Source organism: Biomphalaria glabrata, chromosome 8, assembly GCF_947242115.1.
Source record: "Biomphalaria glabrata chromosome 8, xgBioGlab47.1, whole genome shotgun sequence".
In the NCBI taxonomy this organism is placed as follows: domain Eukaryota; kingdom Metazoa; phylum Mollusca; class Gastropoda; family Planorbidae; genus Biomphalaria; species Biomphalaria glabrata.
The window spans coordinates 30,938,857-30,961,138 of NC_074718.1; the positions used below are offsets into that span (position 1 = coordinate 30,938,857).

Consider the following 22,282-nt stretch of genomic DNA (forward strand, 5'->3'; position numbering starts at 1 on the left):
GTAAAAAAAAAAAAAACCTGTGTGAACACACAGTTCTGTTTGGGAGAGACCCTAGACAATGCCTATGTAAAGCATTGCTGTTGACCGATGCGTTCGGCCCCCGACACGTGGACTAGAGACACGGCCGAAGGCCGGGATGCACCGGGGACTTCTGCCATTTTCCTTCAATGTACCAAGCTAACTGTGCGGGATCCGCCATTTATGTAACGGTCCCTTTGAGGAACAGCGCATGGATTGGTGACGTGTTTGTGGGGACTTTGTTACAACCCCGCCCGTGCAATGAGTGGACTCTCGTCTACCCGTGGGCATCCCCACGGGAGTCCTGTGTTGCTACCCATTTCGCCTAGCCACTTCCTCAAATGGCCGTTTCCACGCGGGCGCCACGATGAGGCAGGGCAGCGTGCCCGCGAGGTTCTAGACCTGCTTCTTCTCTCAGCTTTTTGTTGGTTCGGCGCTCTTTCACGCTGGCCACTCTTCTTGCTTCATATCTCGTGACTCCGACACTCACATCTTCACGCCATGAGAAGCGATCGGGAGCTAGTAAGCCATACAGCAGCATCAAAAGACATTAGTAACTAGTTCATTCCTTGAGCTCACTGTTAGCTTCATAACCGTAGCGTACGAGTCATTGGATATTGAAGAATCTGGTATTTTTGGTCCGGAATTGTTTCCAATGCTATTTTTAATTAGCAAAATCGAAACTTAAGCAATGAAAGAATAAACGTAAATAGCAATATTCTATTCATTTTCACTTTTATGACAAACTTTATATTAACAAGGCTACAAGACAGTCTGTGTGGAAACACAAACTCAAAATCAGGCCCCGACCCAGGCAGGTAAAGAGGCAAGTATCAATATTTTCCGAAAGAACATCAGAATTAAATTCTCTCAAAGACGAATAACTGAGAAGAATGGAGAAAGAAGGTTGACAGATCTTTTGTGGTGCCCCTGTGGTCCAGCAGACCAAAGGATAGGTGAAAATGAATGTGAAGTTAGATGTAAACCTGGCCTAACTATTGTCTAATAATGAATATTTAATTGATCTAATTGATTTTGTAAAGGGTCAATCTCTTATTCAAATCCTCCAAAAAAAAAAAAAAACATTTCCGTAAAAAAAAAGTTTCCTATAGTTGAGTGTTATATGGCCATAGTGCAGCGCGGCAGTTCACGCGATAATATGAAAAACTACTGATTAATTGTTGTTTTAAATTATGTCCAACTTACTAAATAGATTTTTTCTCTTTAAAAAAATTAAGCATTATTTTTGGGTAAATGTAGTAGTTAGTAGGACAGAACTAGCAATACAAATGTAAAAAAAAAAATGTTGACAAAAAATGTAAAACCATTTGCATAAATGTGTCTACTGTATGGTGATGTTATCTTATCCCTACTAAAGAGACTCCCGTGTTTGTTACTATTAATGGTGAATAGTTATAAAAGTTGTGTATTTTTATGCTTGCATAAGTGATTTAAAAATTAGATTTTTCGTTTTTAGAAAAGAAAAAAGTAGCCGTTGCATCAGAACTTTGAATAGACTAAAATATTATGATGTCGGATTTTCACTATATTTTCTAGTTTACGAGATCTAAACGGGACGGACGGACAGACATTTCACACAAAACTAATAGCGTCTTTTCCCCTTTCAGGGGCCGCTAAAAATCGCTTAACATGTGCCATATTTCTAGCTTCAGCTTTCCTTATATGTAGCAAAAGTTACACCACAACTGTGCTTTTTATATGCCTATACTAAGTTTCAAAGAGCATTTAAAGAAAAAGGAATTCGACATGTCTGCGATGGGACCTTAATGCACTAAAACTTGTAGGCCCACCCACAGACTTCCTTTAGTAAACATTCCACTTGAACTTCAGTTGAGGTAAGATGCAATCTGAAGGATGACGCTGAAGGTTTGATTAGCCAGACCGAGCTGCCTACCACAACCTGCAGCGTACCCAAACATCGTCTGCTTCTTTGTAATCAAACGACCTCGTTTTGATAAACAATGTCATTAGAACAACAGCCGACTTGAGAATTGATTGTTTAAAGTCACTCTAACAAATCTATAACCTACCGGCTTTCACACACTAGGTTCAATACACACACACACCCATAGCCCACCCACACGCGATGATAAAAGGTGTGTACTCCTCTGGTAGTTGTGAAATACAAAATAATAACGTTGCTCTGGGATCGATGCAAACTCTTCCGAAATGTCATGAGCCTTTCCAGTAAATGGCAAACACATGTTAGCCCACTATTGGTTGTTTTGTTGTTGTTGTTGTTTCTTTGTAACTTTATATTTTTGGAACATGTCTTCGTCGATGTACCGGGTTTACACAATCTTTAAGAATGTAAGTCAGTCGAGTCAAGGTATCACCTTCCGACCTTGTTGATGTCTAAGAGCTGAGCCGAAGGCTCTTCGAGCTCTAAGTTTGAAAACAAACCTGTTTGGACGCCAAACAGTAAAAAAAAAACAAAAAACCTGTGTGAACACACAGTTCTGTTTGGGAGAGACCCTAGACAATGCCTATGTAAAGCATTGCTGTTGACCGATGCGTTCGGCCCCCGACACGTGGACTAGAGACACGGCCGAAGGCCGAGAATGCACCGGGGACTTCTGCCATTTTCCTTCAATGTACCAAGCTAACTGTGCGGGATCCGCCATTTATGTAACGGTCCCTTTGAGGAACAGCGCATGGATTGGTGACGTGTTTGTGGGGACTTTATTACAACCCCGCCCGTGCAATGAGTGGACTCTCGTCTACCCGTGGGCATCCCCACGGGAGTCCTGTGTTGCTACCCATTTAGCCTAGCCAATTTCTCTAATGGCCGTTTCCACGCGGGCGCCACGATGAGGCAGGGCAACGTGTGCGATCTCTGTGGATAGATGATATAAGCTCATTTGTTTTTATGGCCGACGCTAACAAGTTGTCATCTAGCCAACCAGCTTAACTTCCTCAGCCTAATTGAGATTCCCATTGTAATTTACTTGACTAGCACATCCTGAAATTCAAAATTGTAATCTTCATCGGACTTCGAACTCGTTTTCCTCTTTTTGAAAGCTAAGCATTTGACAGTTCGGGCACCATACCCCATCTTCTAGAATATTTATATATATATATTTTACGTCTCGAGACACGATCTTTACTCTTTGCAACTTCTTGTGTGACTAAATCCTTGATGCACAGCTGCGGTCACATATGTAATCACCAGACGCCGTTGCTTTTTCACCTTTCTTTCTGCTACTGTTGAGTATGGCATCTGCAATCCGGGACTCTTCTTTTATGCTCGCTCTCCATGTGGATCTATCCAGTGCCACCTTTTCCCCAGCTGCTAGTGTCGATTTTGAAGATCTTCATGTCGCGTTTGCTACATCAAAAGTGGGCGACCAGCGGCTCTCCAGCCTTCTATTAGATCGCCATACATAATGTCTTGTGGACCTGCTGGCATTCTATGAACGTCATATAGTTTTTAAATGTGTCTATGAATGTCTAACAATCGGTCTTGCTTCTATCAGTACTAAATATAGAAATGAAATCGACTCTGTATTTATAATATATAGTTATATATATCGTAGTGCCTGTGAGAGTGGGGTTAATAAGTTTCAAAGACTTGACAGACTACAGACAAAGGGTAGGAATAGCGTGACACTGGAATTTATTCCTTGTAGTTAAACTTATTCAATAGTTCAGGGTAGACACAGAAAATGTATTAGCTTCTATATATAGTTAGTGGCCTATACAGGTAGGAGGTTTGAGGCAGACAGGACGCACTACCAAGTAGTGACTGCCAGGGGCGTGTGTCGTTTGATAGACGTTTTTCTGGTGAACGACGCCTTGTGCCTGTTCGCATGCCTCATAGAGACACATAGAAACAGTCGTAAGAGGAAACGAATCGGTCTAATGGGTAGCCAAAAAAGACTGCCATGGGAATGCCTAAGTCGTGCGATTGTTTCTTTAGAGTGACAGTCTTATGGGTCACGATAATCTGTCATCTCTATCAGCAGTTACCTCTTCTTTCTCACGATAATATGTCATCTCTAGCAGCAGTTACCTCTTCTAGTTCACGATAATATGTCATCTCTAGTAGCACTTGCATCTTCTAGCTCACGATAATCTGTCATCTGTAGCAGCACTTGCCTCTTCTAGTTCACGATAATATGTCATCTCTAGCAGCAGTTACCTCTTCTAGCTCACGATAATCTGTCCTAGAACTGTTGGACTTTACTAGTAAATAAAGACACTGACCTTCAAAACTCCGAAGATCATGCATTTCGTTTGAGATGAAAGCCCATGTGGCTTGTATGTCTAGGGCTGGAAAAGGGACAAGCAAAGGAAACCTAGAACTATGAACAATTCTGAACAAAGTTTTTACATTTGTTGTTGTGACACCATAAAATTAGTTGTTTTTTTTGTAATGCAAAAATTGGTGTCGAAGTGGGATTTGGGCAGCTCAATGAAATTTATTAGTTATAGTTAGTAGCCACTATAGAGAATGCATATCTTGCTATAAAAGGAGAACAACTCATTGACAGACGCACAACAAGGGAGCAAGTACATGGACGCTTATCTCAGAAGAGCAGCAGATAAATAATGCACTATCAGCAAACCTCAACAGCGACAACAAAACTGTTGAGTTTTGACGAAAATTAGGTTTGAAGAGAAAACAAAAAGGTTGGACATGCAACCCCACAAGGGGGTGATGACACGACGCTGCAGTCTGATTGGCTCTTCGTCTCACTTCCGTTTCTTTTTTTTTTTTAAAAAACCTAATTTTTTGGCGGTCAGGCTGGCAGGATTGAAGCTAACAACAACGATGTGCAGAAGCGACAAATTGTATTAGGAGGAGGAACAATTGGATTGTCAGTTGTTTTGTGTTTTGTGTTGGCCATGCTGTTATATCTGTTGCATGCTGTTGGTCTGACAAGAAAGCATCAGCTATAATTAAACTATACGTGTATTGCATAGGCGAAGCCAGGAATTTCATGGTGCAAGGTGGTGCGTGAAGGTTGAGAAAAGGGAGATGGTGAATAATTTCTTTCACGCGCACTCGCACACACACAAATATATATATAAATATATGTATATACATTTCTCATTGCATTGAGCCCCGTCTTGTATACCAAGAGAAGTTTCTTGCTAAGGTTAGTGGAACGATGCACAATGTATTTCTCATGTTCTAAAAGTGCATGCTAAGTGTATTGGTACCTTTGTACAGGCCTTAGCTTATCAACACTTCATTTTGTTTTACACCGTGTACACCAAAAAGCTAGTTATTTATAGTTTTCCTGCCTAAATGAAAATCTATAGATGAAAATTCGTATTGAACTATGAGACGCTTTATTTATAATGGTGAGCTTTTATATTCAGACATATCTTAGCGTTGAAAATGAGATTTCCCTTAAAATAAAACGCTCGATCTAGAAGTTTATTCTTAAGATTTGCATTGACTGGTAATTTGCGATATGAACTAAAGCAAAAGATGCCTAGCTGTTCTGTTACTACTAACCACTAGATATGACATTGTTTAGATCTGACACTTCACTGAAGGGATTGCGTAAAGATGAACCAAAGTCTAATGGAAATAGATCCTGATGTTGAATAATCTATAACCAGGGCTCTGCTGGTCAGTATTCAAGCCGCTGTCTTCGTGTCCAGCCAGTGGACCAGTGACTGTCAGTAAGTCGTTACTTATTTAGTCAAGTCCTATGACCAATTGGTGTAATGGCTATTGAGCTGACCAATCAACGACTTCACTGCTGCCTCGTGACTAGAATTCTCACCCCTTCTCCTCCTTGACAACAAAAAAAAATATTAGCAGAGACAAAGAAATATTTTACTTGTGGACATTTTCTCATGATGAGATACGAAGCATCTGAGTGTACAAAAAAATTGTCCAGTACAGACAAGCATCTTAGAGAAAGTGGAAAGTGATGAATTTCATAGGACCCGCGCTAATTCTAAGTGTATAAATTATTAAATTAAAGCATTGTTTAACTTATAACAGATTTCCCGCGACCTCCTGTCGATTTACCAAGAGCTCCTGGAAATCTCCTGAAATTGCAAAATATACGAAAAAGTCCTGGAAATATCCGGAAATTATTAAAATCTTTAGAAAATTCATACAAATCTCCTGAAATATATCGACAAAAATTGTCATTTTGGATTGTCATTCAATATGGAAAATGACAATCCTAAGCGCAATAAAATGAAACGGCATTATCCCGTAATTTTGGAATCTGATTAAAGAAGCTTCTCGCGCCTCAAACTAATGAAAAAAGTTTTTAGTTTAACAATTCTCGTAGATAGATTGAAACATTTGGTAATTCTTGCTATTAAGCGTGATCTATATAGGAAATAGAATTTTTATGATATACTGTATGACTTCGCTACACGCAAGGCTCGTAAAGTAGTTCTTTACGTAGTAAAGAATGAATAAAATGCAAAGACGAATTTATTTTCTAATATAAACTCTTAAATTTCACTTATTATCCGTGGCGTAACTCTAGTTCGTCCGACTTGCAGAAATAAGAGTGATCTTTCCTTTACTTCTTCTCGTCCAAACTCTTGAGCGAAGAAGATAATTATGTATATAGATGTGTTGATATGTTTCCTATTGTGATGTATGTCAGTAAAAAATATGTACTTTTTTTATTATAAGTTGAAACTTTGCAAATGACAACACGTGAATCAGTGAAAAATTTATATTATTATTTAATTGATTAGTGTTTATTAATTTGTATACATTGAAAAGGGAGATTAATCTTCCAGTTTTGATATAGGTATAAGTTCTTTCCCTTATATAGGCTTTTAAAAAATATTTTATGTTTTGCTTGTTAGCTAATGAAATGGCTGTGTTGAACCACAAGAAATATCTTATCTACACATCAAGTTGTGCCATGCATATTTTAGAAAAACGTAAATTTTAGCATCGCCCAGTCGACAATGCCTTGATCCAGCCTTATTGGTATTCTTTTTACCTTTACCTTTTACTTTTACCTATCCCTTAGTCTGTTGGACCGTTGGGGCACCAGGCAAGACTTGTCGACCGTCTTTCTCCATTCCTCCCTTTTTTTTTGCCTTGTATTCTTTTAAACTTGATTAAATTGAATGACTTTGCTTCTAAAAATTAGAGGCTAGTTATGAAAGGTCATTGACTTGTAACACCAAACCGCTGGTAGACAACTAAACTTCAAGTACTTCGTTGTGGGCACTACTAGACAAAACAAGTGGAAAGAAAACTAAATGTACTAGACATTGGTCAGAATATTTTTCAAACATAATCTCACTACATTAACACAACCTTTCAGTCTAAAGTTCCGGAGTCGTTTGTCCTAAGACCAATGGCGACACTGTCACCTATCTTGCATCATTCACAACCAATCACTAACCTTTTCCCATCGTCACCGCAGTAACACGCACACACACACATACATACATTCCATAACAAGGGGGTCGTGCAGTAGTTTACGGATTAACGAAGACCTCTTACAAACAAGCAGACATATACTTAATAGTACGAGTTTGTCAAATGACACTAATAGAACAGGAAGTTGATGTATGCAATATGTCAATATGTCAATATGTCAGATGTTATTGATCATTGAGATTGTACAACAGCTTCTTAATTTTTGAGTAGCCTAAAGACTGCAGACCACTTCAGCTGTGTTACATTGGACAGAGCATGCCTTCCTTTTATTTTTTAAAACACTACTCCATTTAGTGAGCTTATTTCGTCCAATAAGTCTCCGCTCTCTACGTCTCCAGGCCAACAGTTAGTCTGCCACTTCAGGTATTAAAAGAAATAGAAAGAAAAGAGAAAGAAAAGATGAAGCGTTTCCTCCCCCTCTTCCTCGTGTGGATCAGCGAGAGCTGAGCTTTTTGTCGAGTCGACGGAAACTCATAAAAAAAAAAATGTACGTATGGTGAACTTGGAGTACTATAACGTAGTCAATGAGTTCCGGTATGAGGAAGCACTTTGAGAGGGCTATGTCTTCTAAGTCATGGAGTGGAGGGGGCCACTGTGACTCTTTCCTCTGCTCATTGATTTCTGTATAAAATAGATAGACTTCATTTCTTTCTGAACACGACTGGAGTTTTGGTAAGTACTACACGTACAGAATAAAGATTTTGTTTTTGTTTTACTTGAAGCGGTGTCCGTGTTGGCTAAACGAAATGGCGTATTCGGCAGTTTTGTTTTATTTAAATGTGTAAGTTCAAAACAAAAAGCTTACGTTTCTTCATTGAGGGGAAGTCTTTCTCTTAAGTCTTTCTCTTAAGTCTTTCTCTTAAATCTTTCTCTTAAGTCTTTCTCTTAAGTCTTTCTCTTAAGTCTTTCTCTTAAGTCTTTCTCTTTAGTCTTTCTCTTAAGTCTTTCTCTTAAGTCTTTCTCTTAAGTCTTTCTCTTAAGTCTTTCTCTTTAGTGTTTCTCTTAAGTCTTTCTCTTAAGTCTTTCTCTTGATTCTTTCTCTTGATTCTTTCTCTTAAGTCTTTCTCTTAAGTCTAAGTCATTCTCTTGAGTCTTTCTCTTAAGTCTTTCACTTAAGTCTAAGTCTTTCTATTGAGTTTTTCTCTTAAATCTTTCTCTTTAGTCTTTCTCTTAAGCCTCTCTCTTAAGCCTCTCTCTTAAGTCTTTCTCTTAAGTCTTTCTCTTAAGTCTTTCTCTTCAGTCTTTCTCTTGAGCCTTACTCTTAAGTCTTTCTTTTGGTTCTTTCTCTTGAATCTTTTTCTTGAGTCTTTCTCTCGAGTCTTTCTCTTAAGACTTTCTCTTAAGTCTTTCTCTTGTGTCTTTCTCTTAAGTCTTTCTCTTGAGTGTTTCTCTCGAGACTTTCTCTTAAGTTTTTCTCTTCAAGATTTTCATAGCTTGTGAATAGTTCATCTTTGTTGAGCGATACAAAAGTGTATTTTTATTTAGTCTATTTAGAACTAAAAAAATATTATAAGTAAATCTGACTTTAACCCTAGAATTGAGGCTATTCCTTCGTGGTCGAAAATCATAACAGTCTAACTTCCTAATAAGTCAAACCTTTCTGTAAAATCCTATCTTCGCTTTATGCAATCCGATAACAGAGACCGTGTAGAGTGGCCGTATTGATGACTTGTCTGCGTTAGATATGACTTCTTGACTTTTCTTCTTTGTTTCAAAAGCTTCGGACACCATCACAAGCTGCACCACGCCATGAATAGAGATGTTGGGCCCAGTTTTTCCCTGTTATTGGTCTTGATTCCGCGTTTCTTTAGTGTACTCTCTTGAGGATTTCTTTATCGAAACATTACCTTTGAATATGTCCTTTGATATTATGTTCATGGGACTGATATCCAACCTTTTTCGGTCCGGGGTTAGATAAATTTCTGGCAGTTGACGTGTCATTGGCCGCAATAATTCGATAAAAAATCCAACGGAATGTCATCGTGGGCACAATGCGTCAAAGATCGGATATTTTGGACATCAATAGGCTGTGATATGTATCCTTGATGGAAACAAAAATATAATTAGACATATTAGGGACATGAGATGTAAAATATCTTTCGTGTACATTGATTTTAGGAGATCTTACACCCATATAATATTTACATTTAATATATCATATGAAGTCAAAATGGTATTATTTTATATCCTCCAGTATTAAATCATCAAAGAAAAGTGTACAATAAGGATATTTTATATCTCATGATGTATATATATATATATATAAATACATGACTTTTGAATCCCTGAAATGAGTGAATATACAACTGTTGACCTCTAATAGGTCTGAAATCCCATTGACAATACTTCCATATTCATTATTGCCTCCCCTCACGAAACACCGGAAACGCCAGTGTCTAGAATGTATCTCCTTCCCGCCCTGTGGCTTTTGATGTTCCAGCCTCGATCTGGCTAAGCTTCATTGATTTCGGGATTCGGGCTTCTCCGTAAAAGCTTCCGGCAAAGTATTTGATCAATGCAGTGATGTCCCTTTTAAAAGGAATTGTAGCAAATAAATAAAGAGATGGAAGTTTTTATTTTGTTTATTTTTTAAAAGGGTCTCCCCCTAACTAAGTTGAAAGCTGTTTCTAAGATCTCTGGCACCTGTCTACATCTGGGATACTTTAGAAGTTTAGCATCAATTTTTTCAATTTAAATAAAAGCTCAACAGCTCAACGAATATACGCCATAGTCGCTGGTAAATGCTGATGATTCTACAAGAGTTCGTTGATTAATTCTCTTTGAAGAAGAAAAACAAAGTAAATTATATAACAAATACTTTTAAAAAAAAGGTTAAATAATGGAAAGAACTGAACTTTTATGGCCAAACCTAGCAATAATGTAAGTTTTATTTCCCTTAATCAATATCAAAACTTAATTAATTACCAAAAATTAATTAATAAGTTAGTTAATATTTTAAATAAGTGATGCTTTCAATTTCATCAAAGAATGGGAATTGGTTGAAATAACGTGTACAGATAATGCACCAGACAGACAGACAGACAACTTTAAAAATGTTATTTAGACGTGGAATGCATATCGATACCTAATACAATAAACGAGATATTTTTACACCTCTTATAACTGTATACAAACAACTTCTTCGTATCGATCTTCAGTATAGGCTTGTATCGATCTCCTCGGATTCAGAGCCACAGAGTAACAAGATGCGAGGAAAGCGAGGAGAGGGGAGGAGGGGGGGAAGCAACGAGGGTCGGGTGTAGATAAGGGAAACAAAAGCCGCCTGCTATTGATTGGCCAGTGGCGGAAGTTGATGACATGCTTGGTGTTAAGTGCTACACTGATGCATCGTTGACTAGTGCCAGGGGCTCGGGACAGAGTGCTTTCCATTTTATTGCGTTCCAAATGTTTCGATTCGTAAGTAAAGATTGTCACAGTCACATGTTTACATGTCAGTCCAGTTGTGCCTTGTATAAACAAATAAATTGGTCTTTAGGTTTACAGTCTGATGGTTGCATTTGGTTGATGTTGCTAGGCGTCCATATTATGTTTCTCTGTGCTATGCGTTGTATTCAGGGAGGACAATGACTTATTCATTTGGTCACATTTTTTTTACTTATAGAGAAAGAAATATGAGAGAAGAAACAAAAAGGATTTATTAGTGTTGATATGTTGATATGTCGAATGTTGTTTGTGCTCCTTCTCTTATTCTTAGCCTTATTTACAAGTATTGCTTTAATTATCTCTCTCTCTCTCTCCATCTATCTCTGTCCCTCTATCTTCCGTTTCGCCCTCTCTCATTCTCTACCCCCCCTCTCTCATTCTCTCTCTCATTCTCTCTCTCTCTCCATCTCTCACACTCCCTCTCTCTCTATCTCTTACACTCCCTCTCTCTCTATCTCTTATATCTGTCTTTCTCTCTCTCCCTCTCTCTCTCTGTCCATCTATCTCTCTCCCCCTCTCTCCCCCCACTCTCTCTCTCTGTCCCTCTCTCTCTTTATACCTCTCTCACTATTTTTCTCTATCACTCTCTTTCTCCATCTATCTCCCTCTCTCTCTCTCTTTCTCTCCAATTTCATTCACAGTCGTCATATCTCTCTCTCTCTCCCTCTTTCTCTCCCTCTCTTCCTATATCTATATCTCGCATTTTTTTCTTTCTCGAATATTTTCTTTTTAAGTTCTTCTCTATTTATTTGTATCTCGATGTTCACTTTCTTTACTTGCCCACTTCTCCCTGTCTTACCTAATGAGTATGTCCCATCTAGACAGGTATTTCAGAATAAGTAACAACCTTGCAAGGTCTGTCAGAGCATTGAATTCTGTCTGGCGTGAAAAATACTTCATCAGGTGAAACACACACACACATAGACACATATAAACACGCTTATATCTTTTAACACATTTCACACACTTAAAAACAATTCGACCACGACCTGTGGCAGTGGCCCCATGTGACCACAACGCAATCTCTGCTGTCAGCCTCATAAATACTGACATTTTAAATTTTACTTCATTCTTATCTTATCTTATAAAATACAGACGTTACTTTAAAAAGATGATTATGTGCTACGAAACAAAACGAAAATAAATCCTTTAAAAAAATGTGTCCTGGTCCGTGAGGATTACCAAGATATAGGTCAGTGTCTACTGTTTTCTAGAGTTTCCTTTCCACTAATTACTTTTGGTTTTAGGCTGAGCAATGACTGAGTCATTAGACATTTCAGCCTCTTAAATTTAATATTGGCTCCACAGAGTTGTCTTTCCCCGTCTTTCTTTGTCTCTCATTCTAGTTCTTTTTGTCTATGACTGTCAGTGCTTCCCACACTTTGCCTTAATGGAACACTTCGTACATTATGAGAATTAAGCTGAACACTTTGCTTATTTTTAGAACACTAGGGTTCCGCAGAATACAGTTTGGGAAACACTGGTCTATGAAATTGTTAGTCTTATTGTAAGCGTGGCCTACTGACCAAATATTCTATTTCCGTTTATTGAAGAGCTCACTCGTGTCAATTTCTCAAGCACTGTGCCTATGACACGTTACCCCATCACGTGATAGAGCTCTGGCAGACACAACATCCTGGCGGGTCATCTAGATCTGATAACGTTTTGATAATTGATATATGTGCTCATTTTTAGAACGCTTTTGCTTTTTACTTCAACAACTATTGCTGTAAGTCTAAGACAATAAAATGTGATAGTCGCTTCGTGCATGTCTGTTGGGTCTAGTGACGTAGTCCATAACTTATAACCCACGAGGGACATTGAAAGACAATCATTTATCACAATTGCTTCTTGATAGAGCAGACCAGTGGCGTAGCATCCATGGCGCGAAGGGGTTCAATGAACCCGGACTCCACGACCATTAGGGGCCCACAGCCAGCAGATGATTCATAATTTCACACTTTCAGTAATTTTGCTTGGGTTAGAAAATTCATGTAATTAATGTCTACTTGTGTCAGTAGGCCTATACTTATAGACTATTGGTAAGCTGAACTTGTCATTTAGTACAGTATGTCAAAGCTGAAATAATATGTTTTGTATTTTTGTAATCAGTATGTCTCTTTCTTTTTCATCTACTGTTTTTTTTTTTAATACCAATAAAAGTCTAAGAGAATATTTTAATACGTAGAAATATAATTTTCTTGATATATAAAGTTAAATTCTTTAAAATTAAGCCAACCTCTGTAATCGGACGTTTTCAGCAATCCGAATTATTGTCGGACTATCAAAAGTCATTAGTACTTTGTCAGCTTTGTAAGGTGACTATTCATGTCAAACTTCTGGCTTCTTGGAAGGAGAGGGGAGAGACTCCATCATCTGCTTGAACTCGGGCCTACTGGAAACTTGCTACGCTGTTGTTTGGGTCCTGCGTGAGTAGCAGGACAAAGTCATCACTCTACTGTACACTTATCGTCCTTTGATATGGGGTGTCGGGGGTGGGGTGGAGTAGGGAGAGGGTAGTCATAAAATGTGAGCACTATGTATCAAGTGTAGACATCTTAGTTATGTGCTCTCCAGTTCATGGGTTGAAAGTGTTGGAGTGGGTAGGGAGGGGTGCAGGGAGGTATAAAATATGCGAACAATTTTCAGTGACAAGTCGGAGAACAAGCTGGCTGAGTACTTTTGTATCTGTTAGAGAAGCCGATAACTTTTAACTGGGAGTAGTAAACATTTTTTTCTAGATCTATTATTATTATTATTATTTTTATTATTATTTTTTTAAATATGAATTTGGATTCCTTTTATTATTGGTGAGATAGTTTTTTGTTGATTCACTTTAATAATTGTGGTGGTTCATCTTTAACTGAATCGGTCGCTATTATTAGCAATAGTGTGTGAAGACTGTAACATTTTGTATATTGTGACTAGAACTAAATAAAGCCCTGATATTAGAGTGGTAGTAACCGCTTTGCATATAGAATACAATTTTAATAATTTTCTTGATGGGCTAAAAAAACGCGTCTCTAATGCTGTTAAAATGTTTACATTATGCGTTAGTTACTGCAACATTTGACTTCAATAAATCACCATCTACTTCACATACACACAATGAAATATGAATAATAGGGGCTGTTCTACTCCTGGTGATGCTGTTGTTTCCCTTTATGAAAGTGATCCGAAACAAACAACATTCCATTTTCCTGATTTGTTTCAGAACAAACTAAACGAGAGAGAAAATACGGGAAAGGAAACAAACATATCCTTTTATTTTGTTTATCGAAATGCTTTCAAAGAAATGAACATCCACAGCCCCATTCACACAGCCTCTATCCCCAAATAGAAGGCGAAATAAAACAAACAAAAAAACGTCCAATTCCAACCGTTTCTCCCTCCCTGGTATGACGTCATAATGGGCAGAACGCCAGTCCAGTGAATCAGCCAAAGATCTATAAGTCTATTGGGGGTTTACTGAACGAGTGGCTATGTAAATTTCTTTTCTTGAGGTTGGTGCGAGGTAAATGGAGGGGTATAAAAAGATTGTATGTAATTTTCTAAACCTTTTTTTATTGTTTTCTTTTTATAAAACTTAAGAAATTGTCTAACTTGAAAGTATATTACAAGACAGAAATGTTTCTATGTTTCAAGAGGCCGAATAATCCTCTTGTGTAGAGCTCATTGTTTCAAAATGTTATGAGAAAATATAGGAACCGCTGTTTCAACAAGCTTTTATATTCTACTTGTATCGGGCTCTCTGTTTCAACAGACAATGATAATCCACGTATAGTGATCACTGTCTTAAAAGCTACGATAATCCACTTGTTTAGGGCTCACTGTTTCAAAAGGCTATTATAATCTACTTGCACTTGGATTACTGTTTCGACAGGCTATGATAATCCACTTGTATTGGGATGGCTTTTTCTACAGGCTATGATAATATTTTGTATAGGTATCAGTGATTCAAAACGCTTTGAAAATCCACTTGTATTGGGCTTGCTGTTTCAACAGATTCTGATGATTCTTTTGTATAGGGATCGCTATTTAAACAGGCTATGATAATTGAAATTAATTTTTAAAAACTTGTATTAAGTCACTTAGAGTCGGACGATGTTTTTTCATCTTAATTTTTATAGTATAATACAATTTTAGGTTGTTGTTTTCTTTTTTAGTTTAAATGTAGTGGTAAGTTAAATATCACGTTTATTCGCTCAATTTAAATTAGAGAAGATTTTGTTTATCTCTGTGAAACAATGCAATTCCAAAGTGGAGTGTGAGTTTAACAGAAGCAAAAAAAAAAAAAAAAAAGCACTCATCACCCGTTGATCAATACAATGTTTACTTACTGCTTTACTTACGGCAACATATGAGTTGATTTCTTATTTAGTCTTCATTATTCTAATGTTCTACTTTATTATTCATTACAGATGGCTAAGCGGTCATTACTAAGAGAAGACTTCAGAGGTTCAGATCGGACGCTGGTCAGCAGTTCCTTGGACAGCAACAACAGCAGTCGTAGCAACGTGCACGCCTACGCCTCTTCCTCCTACTACACCAACAGCAACAACGACATCGGGGCGGACGAAGAGGAGGAGGACGAGGATGAGGAGGACGATGAGGGAAGGCAGAGGCCAGAGGAGTTGGAGTCCGACAAAGGCATCTGGGAGAAGACGTCACACTACGTCCTCCTGGGCTTTGGCACTGTCTTCGGAGTTAGAAACATTTTAAAATTTCCTGCTTTGGCTATAGAGCATGGAGGAGGTACGTCTTTGAAACTGTGGGGGGGGGGGGGGGCTAAATGAATGGAGAGGGGTGGATGGAGGGAGAGATGGATGGATGGAGGGAGAGATGGGTGGATGGAGGGAGAGATGGGTGGATGGAGGGAGAGATGGATGGATGGAGGGAGAGATGGGTGGATGGAGGGAGAGATGGATGGATGGGATTAATGGATTAGATAAAATAAACTGAACTAAATATATAAGGCTGCCACCAATTCGTTCCTGATACAGCCTACCTATGCCAGCCTTTTGTATGTACGTTTATTAAACTTTGTTGAATAGCAAGTCTGTTTTGTAAATCTTTTGTTGTTCACAGCCGTCTTCAGACTTGTGTGCCACTGCGGACTGCATTGAGTTTAAAGAGTGGTATTGGTCTGCGAGAGCCAATTATCACTTTAAAAATACTTTGCGCGGGCTGTAGGCAATGCAGCCATTTGTTATTGTATATCTTCTTACCACAGAAACTAATGGTCACTAGACGCCTCTATTGCAGTCGCAGTTGATAGGAAACCTTGAAACTTATCGACTGTCTAGCTTTCTTCATAATGCTCTATCATGACTGGCCAGATTGCATCCCGCCACGGACCGATTTCGGCCCTCAATTCATAGTTTCGTCATCATAGACTTAGGGTATTAGCGATATGCAAAGGGGAAAAACAATTTTATCATTTGCATCATTCACGATCATCTCTATGAATTCTCGGAGTTGATGTATGGCTATCGAAACAGCGCGTGTAGTGTCCCGGACAGGATACAATAGTGTCTGAATGTTTCGGCGCTGTTCATAGATAGTGTGTGTTGGTCATAGACAAGCCAGGACAAATAACATTTATTAAACTAAAGCGTTTGATTTAATGAACTTTGTTCTTTACAACAAACGAATGCAAGCATTGGTCACAAAATAGTGTTTAGATTGTCCTGTTTGTTTTGGAAATAGAATGTCTTGAATCCTTATCTTATAAATTCTATGGCCTCCTTCAGTCGGGAAGCGATTATGGATCATCTCCTGGAAATGAGATGAATGCCTGGGCATTAGCTGTGTTCAGAAAAATGTAGCCCACACAATAGTTACCCCTCTCCACGCAGCTGATGTATCCAAAGGTGATGATACAGTTTGGTGTCAGGGGCATCGCAGATTCTGCCAGAGTGTATAACTGGGTGCTACAAACTGCCTTAGGGTCGCCAGCTCCTGATTTTTCCTCAAGGTTGACTCCAGAAGCCTTTCCCATGATTGGGTATAGTTGCAAGGCAGCAGAGGTTGGAATTCACAGTTTTCCTTCTCCTAGGTGTGTAGCCAGCCATGGCTAACGAGCCCCTCATGCCCGAAGCTTACTGGTATAGGCGCCAGTTACTTGCCTTTGCCCCTTCTCCTTTAGTGAGAACAGTTCCACCGGACTCAATATCTGAGCCACACGTGAAGTCGCTACATCAGAAGAAAAGAGATTTCATCATACTGTGACAAGTCAAAAACTCGCTGTCAGAGTCACTCTAAATTATCACCGCATTAATTATTATTTTTCCTTATTTATTTATTTTATTTTAATTATTTCCCCATCCTACCCCCAAATTCTTCACCCACGCCACCTTTTCCGCTCCAGGCTAGACTTAGTTGACCACATTGGAGATAGCTAGGCCACGTCTTTCGAGTTATCTTCCCTTGACCGGGGCAAAGATACGTACAGACTCTTTGATCTTATCGGCAGGATGTCTGACAGCCGCAGTGGACACCACCTTGTGTGGAATGCAAGTCACTCCCCCCCCCCTTTTTTCCTACGTCTCTCTTTGATCTAGGAGATTACTCGAGTCAAAGTGCTTCTCGACGCTCCCATCTAAAGTCTAATTCACCCACGTCTAAGATAATTCTTAGCCTAGGACATTTCCTGTGTCCGCCCACATTCTCCAGGCCGGTATATAAGTAGATTCAAATCAAGCCAGACCCTTTCACTCCTCTATCGCTGTCGATCGAGTCTGGACTATATCATTTATTCTCCCTCCTAGAGGAATACCTGGTGGTAAGCCGAACTTAATCACAAGTTCCATCTTAATTACTCTGTGTATATTTCCATTGGGTTTTATCATGTGTATTTTGCTTAGTTCATTTATATTTACTTAGTGCATTGTGTATTTCTCACTGGCGTAAGTAGAAAACATAAACCTGTGCTATGTATATATTTTAGTATTGCATTAATCTATTAATGCTACGTTGCTCAATTGATCATTGATGCAACCATGTATATATTTGTACACCTTATTTTATTTCCTTTATCTCGGTTGATCGCCTTGATGATTTTACTATCGCACTAATACTGCGCTTAGAAAGGAGATATGAGTTATCTCCCCTTTACTCATTTTACTCTGAGAGTTGCGCCGCTTGAACGGACACACCATTCAAGCGCGCTCCATTGTTCTCGACCCACGGTCATATGTAAACAATCATCTGGGTCGCTGACCACCGCCCAATTCAACCCCCCCCCCTTTTTCCTTCTCTATCCACCTGTGTTGTTCATTTGAGATTATTATTTCCCCTTCTATGTACATTTTATATTATTATTTCCCCTTTTATGTACATTTTGATATTGCTACTATCATCCATCTATTTTCCAAATCCCATTTGTCATCACCTCCCCCTTGTGCTCTAAAGCAATTTTACCAATCTGACGAATGCACCCCAGTCGAGGGCATCGATAAGATGTATGAGAGACATGTCCTAACTTGTCTTTATTTATCCGCAGCCTCCCTCAGGTGTCTGCCTATTGCCTAGTTATTGGATCAACGATCTATTTACCTGCAGTTGTGCTTAGTGCTATTCAGCGTTGCTATTGCCTATTTATTTGCTAGCGAGAATCACCTACTATTTATGTGCTTAGTGCTATTCAGCACTGCACTTGCCTACTGAGATCTACTCAACTCTACCACTTGGCGCTATCGGCATTGCCCGCCTATTCGACAGCCCACCTGTCAAGCTATTAGGTGCGACGTCCCTATAGATTCAGATCTGTGTGAGACGTCATAGCTACGCCAACCCTCTGCAACTCACTGGACTTATCCTGTCAATTACGCTGCCCACGGCAGATCAGCTCTGCCCGCAGTAACCTTGTTCCCACGGTAGCCGGCCACCCGCCCTACTGTGCCCACTACAGATATTAGATTTTGGGGATTGAGACTCCACAAGAACTATATCACAGGCGTCCCTCTATCCGCTAGAGCGCCACATCCAGCTGCAGAACCTCAAGCCAGGACACAGCCAGCTGCGACATCAACAGGAATACCAGCTAAGTCAGAGGACAAAGTGACATACTCTCTTATTAGGTGCAAGAGTGATGATTAAATCCACTATTATCTAGAGATAGCTGCAAACCCTCCCCCTTTTTATCCTTATATGTATATTTATGTAAATAAATATTCTTTATTTTAACTCTTGTATCTATTTCTCATTGCTTTGTCTCGTTGCGTGTCTGCTCCCGATTCATATGCTGATAAGTGGGGGTGTGATAGCATTAAAAATAATCATCCCCTAGACATAAAACGCGCCAAACACACGTCACATTTCCCCACCTGTCACACATACAAGTATCCTTGTGTCCATCTAGTCATGCACGTTAATCAGTGACTTCAAATATACCAAAATCATTTTCCTGGCTGATTCAGGCAACCCATTCCATGCTTTAATAGCACTAAGGAAGAAGGAGTCTTTGTTCCACTTTGTCCTACAATATGAAATAATAAATAAGTCCTTATCTTTGTGTCATTACGAGTATAAGGTTTTATTTCCCTATTAGTAAACTATGTTTCAGTGTTGTATGTATTATTGCTACTTTACTTTGTTGTACTCTCTCCTGAAGCGTCACTAAATTTAGTCATGTTTGACAGCTCTATTTTTGAGTCTGTTCTAACAGCGCAAACACAAAAACACATGTGTAGCATTAAATAAACCCTTTGTGCTGTGAGTTTCTTGTGTATTTCACAGGTGCCTTTGTTTTTACCTACGTGTTTCTGACTTTCACTGTTGGTGTTCCGATTGTCTACCTGGAGGTCAGTCTGGGTCAGTATGCAAGAGGAGGAGTTGTTAAAGCATGGAGGATGATCCCGTTGACCAAAGGTAAATAATCGACCTTCTGTCTTTCTACATGAGCATTGTGTCTATGAGTTGGGTGTCTATTAGAGCTTCGCCTAGAAACAGTAGTCCTATTGGTGTTTATTTTGATCAAAATGATAAAGGAAAATGATCCCAATGTGCTCTCATGCTTGGCGCAAAGGAATCAATTTAAAGATCAGGTAAATTTTGGTTCTTTTAAGTAAGTCATTTTGAGCAAGATTTGAAAGTCTAGGCTTAAATCTAGACATCAGAATGAAATAGAAGTTTTAGTTTTCTACATGCTTTAACTGGGGTCTGAGGACCAAAGTTTGAGAACCACTGTCTTATTGACAGTTTGAAATTTCTCTCAGCATCTTTCAATACTGATTGAGATTTTCCTAACCATCCTTTATGACAATTTTTATTGTTAGTTTGAGATTCCCTTACCATCTTCCAAGTGACTGTTTGAGATTCCCTTCAACATCTTCCAAGTGACTGTTTGAGATTTCCTTCAACATCTTCCAAGTGACTGTTTGAGATTCCCCTTACCATACTTTATGGACATTTTTAGAGTACCCCTTTACGTTGACCCATGAAATGAGAAATGTCAACATCTTGAACTTTTAGAATGCTAGACAAAAGGGCAAAGATAAGAGAGACTATGCTTGCGCCACCTAACTTCGATAACTGCTTGACCTACTAAACAAGGAACTAACATTGATTTTCCCGCGTAAAACTTCATTCTTGGAGCGAGCATTGTTCTGTACATAATGACAGTCTAAACAATGGAACTATTTGTCTTTACGTCACATGTAAATGTAGTTTGAGTTTGAAAGAAGATAATACACGAGCTTACATAACGTATGGCTTTGAAAACCTGACCCCATGCAGCATTGGCCTTGCAGACTTATAGGTCACGAGTTCAAGGATATGAAATAGATATAGTAATAACTTACAGCTACGATAATTACAATGATTGGTTGTTGTTTTAATTTCTCTGCACTTTACCATTAATACTCACTTCGACTGGGCAAAACATTTGAATACTTAACATTTCCAGATTGGTTGTTCTGTTGACACGCTCAATGTTGTCAATTAAGACCAATTGTCTCTTTGATCTCTAGATTCTACGTAATGGATAAAAGCTGAAGTTGAGTCTTGTGGGTGATTCAAATCGAAACGTCTAGACGAAAAAAAGGCCCCTACCCCCCCCCCCCCCCCCCCAAAAAAAAAAAAAGAAATTTGTTAAGGGGAAAGAATAAAACATTTTTTAACATTATTTACATTTTTTATATTTCGTCTGTGGCCGTTGCTTCTTGTAGTCCATTTTATTGGTCACTCCTGGCTATTTGACATCTTCACGTCAAACGACGCTAAGCAAAGGAGGCTGTTGCACTACTAATATTTGTAACAAATGATGCTTCGAAACTGACTTCATGATTTCAATTAGTAAAAATTGTTTTCACTTGTTCTTGGAATATTGTTTAAAGACCAATGCCAGACAGTTCTCTGTAGAAAATAACTGGCGGAGGAGATAACAGACGGTTGGTCTTTTGGCTGACCTTATTAAATTACTGATGACCTTAGACCATGATAACTACTTAATCCCTGATAACTACTTGAGCTATGTTAACTGCCTAGGCCATATCGGATCAGGCCATAACTTCTTAGGCCATATCTGATCAGGCCATAACTTCTTAGGCAAGGATGACTGATGAACATATTAACCTCTCCCTATTTTCCAATTTGAGACGCAGAGGATATCTTTCTTCCATCTCTCTCCCTCTTTTTTCTTCCTCTCTCTCTCTCTCTCTCTCTCTCTGTCTTTTGTAAGGTGTCCATAAGAATCGAGCTTGCGTCCTATTACGACCTTTGACCAAGGAAAAGGATCTAACCAAGATTGGCTCTCACCCGAACTCTCAGTTCGGATGTCTACCATCAGCTAAATGACTTTTATTCAAATTCCTTAGTGTCGGGCACGGCTCTTGCCCGGTGAGACACGAGGACGAGCCCACCAGAGATTCCTTCAAATTTCTATAATGTACTACCACTCACGGTCAACGGGACGCCACCACAACGTGCGACCTCTTTAGAAACGGTTTGGCTAATTGGACGGCTTAGCGAAGACTTTCTGTCTTCCTCTCCACAAGAAATCCGTGTTCGCTAGAACGTGCAGCCCATTGAGAAATGTTTCCTTTTTCTCATCCCACCTCCTCTTAGCAGACGTTACCACTAGTGGTCAAGCTGAGGCCGAGAAATGAGATACTTCATCTTCCCTCCCTTTCCCAGCTGACCCACTGAGATTGAAAGTATTTTATAATTTGTACTATTTAAAACTGGAAGATATTTTGTTAAAGATTTACTAACTGATTATATTCTTACAAAGATGAACTGGTGACTGACTATCTATGGCTGAGTTTCTTGAACAAAGAATACAAGTTATAGAACAAACAAAGCTTATAACTGGTCTCTGGCCGTGTACAATTGTAACGATATTAACAATAAATATGTGACACATATATTGATCTAGTTACATGACCCCTGGAATGATCGATTGAACTGGAT

The 22,282-nt window shown here is 39.0% G+C and overlaps 1 protein-coding gene across 9 annotated transcripts in view; it reads left to right on the forward strand.

Moving 5' to 3' along the window:
* LOC106067429 (uncharacterized) overlaps nucleotides 1–22,282 on the forward strand; it is a 184,378-nt gene that overhangs the window by 94,922 nt on the left and 67,174 nt on the right. For 7 of the 9 annotated variants that reach the window (XM_056038000.1, XM_056037999.1, XM_056038001.1 and 4 more), the window contains 2 exons: nucleotides 15,292–15,625; nucleotides 19,610–19,741. In XM_056038000.1, the coding sequence (XP_055893975.1) occupies nucleotides 15,292–15,625; nucleotides 19,610–19,741 (466 nt within the window). Of the gene's footprint in view, nucleotides 1–7,852; nucleotides 8,099–10,735; nucleotides 10,844–15,291; nucleotides 15,626–19,609; nucleotides 19,742–22,282 lie in introns of those variants that run through there. The other 2 variants (XM_056037998.1, XM_056037996.1) reach the window with 2 other exon arrangements.